General features: G+C 43.7%; 1 protein-coding gene across 1 annotated transcript; it reads left to right on the forward strand.

The window, feature by feature from the left end:
• Positions 1–438: 438 nt before the first annotated feature.
• LOC135500971 (uncharacterized) lies at positions 439–1,122 on the forward strand. Its single transcript, XM_064792690.1, has one exon. The coding sequence runs from the start codon at positions 439–441 to the stop codon at positions 1,120–1,122; it is 684 nt and encodes a 227-aa protein (XP_064648760.1).
• The last annotated feature ends 1,662 nt before the right edge of the window (positions 1,123–2,784 follow it).

A 2,784-nucleotide genomic window follows, 5' to 3' on the forward strand; every position in this document is an offset into this window, starting at 1 on the left:
GATTTACCACACCTCAGAGGATTACAACTGGCACACCCTGTCAATACGGCCAATCCATTCGAGATATCAGTTCTTGTCGGCGCGGATTATTACTATTCAATCGTTGGAGATCGTATAGTTCGCGGCAAAGGCCCCACCGCTATATCTTCGAGATTAGGATACCTCCTCTGTGGACATACCCATCATCGAACAACTGTCAAGGATACAAATACATTGTGTGGTCATGTTGCGCTTGAAACTTCCAAATTGGAACAATTCTGGGATCTTGAAAACATCGGGATTACAGACAACCCTAAGGAGAAGGAAATGACGTTCGATGCGTATACGGAAACTCATCTCAGCATGTGAGACAATCATTACACTGCCAAGCTCCCGTGGAGAGAGTATCATCCACCCCTGCCGACTAATTTCGCCGTATGCAACGCGAGGACACGGAACATGGTACGTAGACTCAAACCCGAAATTAGGGAAACGTATGATAGGATCAAGGATCAGCTCTTTCGTGACTTTGTTGAACTCGTTCCCGATGACAATGTCAAAACAGGTCACTATCTGCCGCATCACCCGGTTGCTAAGGATTCTGTGACAACGCCCATCCGCATGGTGTATGACTGTTCCTGCAAAACTGGCGCAAACCCGAGTTTAAATGACTGTTTAGAGACTGGGCCACCACTTCTGAATGATCTGGCATCCATAATGTTAAGATTCCGCGTGCACAACATAGCGATTTCAGCTGATATCGAAAAGGCTTTTTTGAACGTGGGGCTTGAGTCTGATGACAGGCCGTACACGAAATTTCTATGGCTCTCCGATCCTGATGACCCAGAAAGCAGTTTCAACGTTTACCAATTCAAAGTGGTCCTCTTTGGAGCGTCGTGCAGCCCGTTCATTCTGAACGCAACCATCAAACACCATCTCGAGATAAACGCATCGGATGTCGCAAACGATATAACAAAGAACATTTATGTCGATAACCTCATCAGTGGATGCCCTGATGATAAAATCACCATGGATTACTACACCGAGGCCAACAAACTCATGAAATCTAGTGGATTCCATCTTAGAGAATGGAGCAGCAATAGCCAGGGACTGCACGATTTAGCGCGAATGATCACACCGTGAACACTAACTCTAGCGTGAACGTGCTAGGTTTACAGTGGGATACCAACGATGACGTAATCACGTACCCAAACAAAGAGATTCAATTTAGTCTTAGATTAACCAAGTTGTTTAAGAGTTGTTTATCACGAACCTGTTATACCTCAATGTAATCCACTACAAACCTCAGTAAACCCAGCCTTCATTCCAAGAGATATGGCCTTGGTAACTGCCAATGTCTCATCCCCTTTAATAACACTATCTTGTGTAAGTGTGTATGTCAGTTTGGTTACATCTCGCACTTCAGTAACATTGTGACCAAGTTTTTTCTGACCCTCACTCAAATCATGACTGAGTTCAGCCTGATGAGTCAAAATTTCTACTTTGTCCTGTTTCCTATAGGCCGTGTCTTCTTTGTTAGCTTGCTGTATCTCCCTAAGTAATTCAGAATTGGCATGCATTAATCCTCCCTGCACCACCATCAACTGTTCAAACCTTTGATCCTGCTTACTCTGCTGATCGATCTGGCGATTTATTGCGCCACAAAGGTTGGTTAATAAGCCTTCGAATACCTCCATTCCATTACCAACAGTGATCTGGAGTAGTCACATCATTGTCATTTACGTCAGATAAGTCTGTCCCAAATTCTGGGAGGCCTAGGCCTAGATTTGCATCGATGTCACCTGCACCAGTAGGCCTATTCGGCTCCTGATTACTTTTGTCCGGTACAGGGACAGTGCCTTGATCACAAATGACAGTGTCCAATACAGCCAATTCAGCCCCGCTAGCGTTTCATTCTCTTACCTAGAAGTATCTGCAGTTTCTGAGTTTCTCGGTCTCACTGACCATTTCTATTGTCTCAACATCAACAAAATCTTCACAATCACTCTCAAGTATTTCCTTGTTTTCCCCTGCAATTTTATTTGTTCGCCTTCCCCTCGCCATTGTTACTCTGAGTTCGAATCACAAGATGACGTGAAAGAAACCTGCCGGCAACATGGCCGGAATGATAAAAGATGCGGAGCTAAATCACGCATCAAAGTGAGTCTTACAAGGAATCGGAACCAAGGATAACTAAAACATAGACGCAGATGGAATATAAAAATGAAATGCTACATAATATTAATTTACCAGGTTGGTTGTCAACATATAAAACTATATGAAAAAAGCGGCCGAAGTGAGAGCATGGAAATCCCGGCAAGATACCATGCCCCTATACACATGGAAAACAGTGTACAATCTACACGTGTCAATACTGGTTTCATTACAATAGTAAAGTCGGTGGACCAAGACAGTAGATTTATCAAAGTTACTTATGATCAAGACGGTCAATGTTATCAGAGTTTTTGATCAGAATCTTTTGCCCATTTGCATAATCAAACAGTCGCCCATCGTTGGACCACGCATTAGAAATAACCTTGGCTTTCCTGAGATCTATAAGTCTTTTCAGTAGCAGTGGTCTTCTGGAGGTCATGGCCCGGTTGCTCAATCAGCGTTTGCATTAACGCCAGCGTTAAATCTCACCTAACGTGGCGTTAAATATTTTTGGGTTGCTCAATTAGCGTTAGGCAAAGACCGGCGTTAAATTTGGCGTTAAATTTAAAGTACCTCCTCAGCCTCAGTTAAACCCAGCGTTAGGAGATTTCTGGCGTTAGCAGCAAATCCAACATGGCCGCCAACATTGCA

This window comes from Lineus longissimus, chromosome 17, assembly GCF_910592395.1.
Source record: "Lineus longissimus chromosome 17, tnLinLong1.2, whole genome shotgun sequence".
Taxonomy (NCBI): Eukaryota; Metazoa; Nemertea; class Pilidiophora; order Heteronemertea; family Lineidae; genus Lineus; species Lineus longissimus.